Source organism: Tupaia chinensis, unplaced genomic scaffold (genome assembly GCF_000334495.1).
Source record: "Tupaia chinensis unplaced genomic scaffold, TupChi_1.0 Scaffold148091_1, whole genome shotgun sequence".
Classification (NCBI taxonomy): Eukaryota; Metazoa; Chordata; class Mammalia; order Scandentia; family Tupaiidae; genus Tupaia; species Tupaia belangeri.
In genome coordinates this window covers 167,590-168,627 of record NW_006207942.1, presented here as the reverse complement: position 1 = coordinate 168,627, position 1,038 = coordinate 167,590, and the positions used below count along the sequence as shown (strand labels likewise).

The 1,038-nt window shown below is 52.2% G+C and overlaps 1 protein-coding gene across 1 annotated transcript in view; it reads left to right on the top strand.

Moving 5' to 3' along the window:
* LOC102488968 (IQ motif and SEC7 domain-containing protein 2) overlaps positions 1-1,038 on the top strand; it is a 103,751-nt gene that overhangs the window by 83,979 nt on the left and 18,734 nt on the right. The window contains 1 exon segment of the mRNA XM_027768956.1: positions 527-1,038. Within this exon segment, the coding sequence (XP_027624757.1) occupies positions 527-1,038 (512 nt within the window).

Below are 1,038 nucleotides of genomic sequence, written 5' to 3'. Positions count from 1 at the left end.
TCCCCCCTGGGGGGTGATTTCTCGCTTTCTGTCTCTCTGTCTCTGTCTGTCTGGTGAGCGCATACCCCCTATAGCAAAAACTTCTCCAAAAAAAAAAAAATATATATATAGATAGATAGATAGATAGACACAAAAATGGTATGAAGGGACTTCAAAAAGTTTGTGGGGAAGTGACATTAATGTGCAAGTTCATCTTGGTGTCAAAATGTTTTGAGTTCCATGAATAGTTTTCTCATAATACTCATTTTCTGTGAACTTTTTGAAGATGCCCTTGTACTGGGGTACTGATAGAGGGAGCTGGTAGGCATTAGTCCCAGCTACTGTGAGCTCACAATGGCTCCCTGGGAGATATTTTATTGACCTCAGAGAACTTGCTAGGGTGGGGGAGGGTCACCTACTTTCTTGGCTAACCTACCAAGAAGATTCCCTCTTTTTCCTTCCTCCCTCACTTCCCTCACTCCCACCCTTCCACAATTCCTCCCTTCATCTTTCTTTCCTTTCCTTCCTCCCCTTTCCTACTACCTAGGTTAAGTCTCTGGCTGAGTCCATCGACGAGGCTCTGAACTGCCATCCATCAGGGCCCATGTCTGAGGAGCCAGGGGCAGCCCAACTGGAGAAGCGGGAGTCCAAGGAACAGCAAGAGGACAGCTCAGCCACGTCCTTCAGTGATCTTCCCCTCTACCTGGATGACCCTGTTCCCCCACCATCCCCTGAGCGACTACCTAGCACAGAGCCCCAATCTCAGGGTCGCCCTGAGTTTTGGGCACCAGCCCCTCTCCCACCAGTTCCTCCACCAGTGCTAGCAGGGACCCGGGAAGATGGTAGCCGTGAGGAAGGCTCTCGCAGGGGTCCTGGGTGCTTAGAGTGCCGGGATTTCCGACTACGAGCTGCCCATCTTCCCCTGCTTACCATTGAGCCTCCTAGTGACAGCTCCGTGGACCTGAGTGACCGCTCAGACCGCGGCTCTGTCCACCGCCAGCTGGTGTATGAGGCTGATGGCTGCAGCCCCCATGGGACCCTGAAACACAAGGGGGCTTC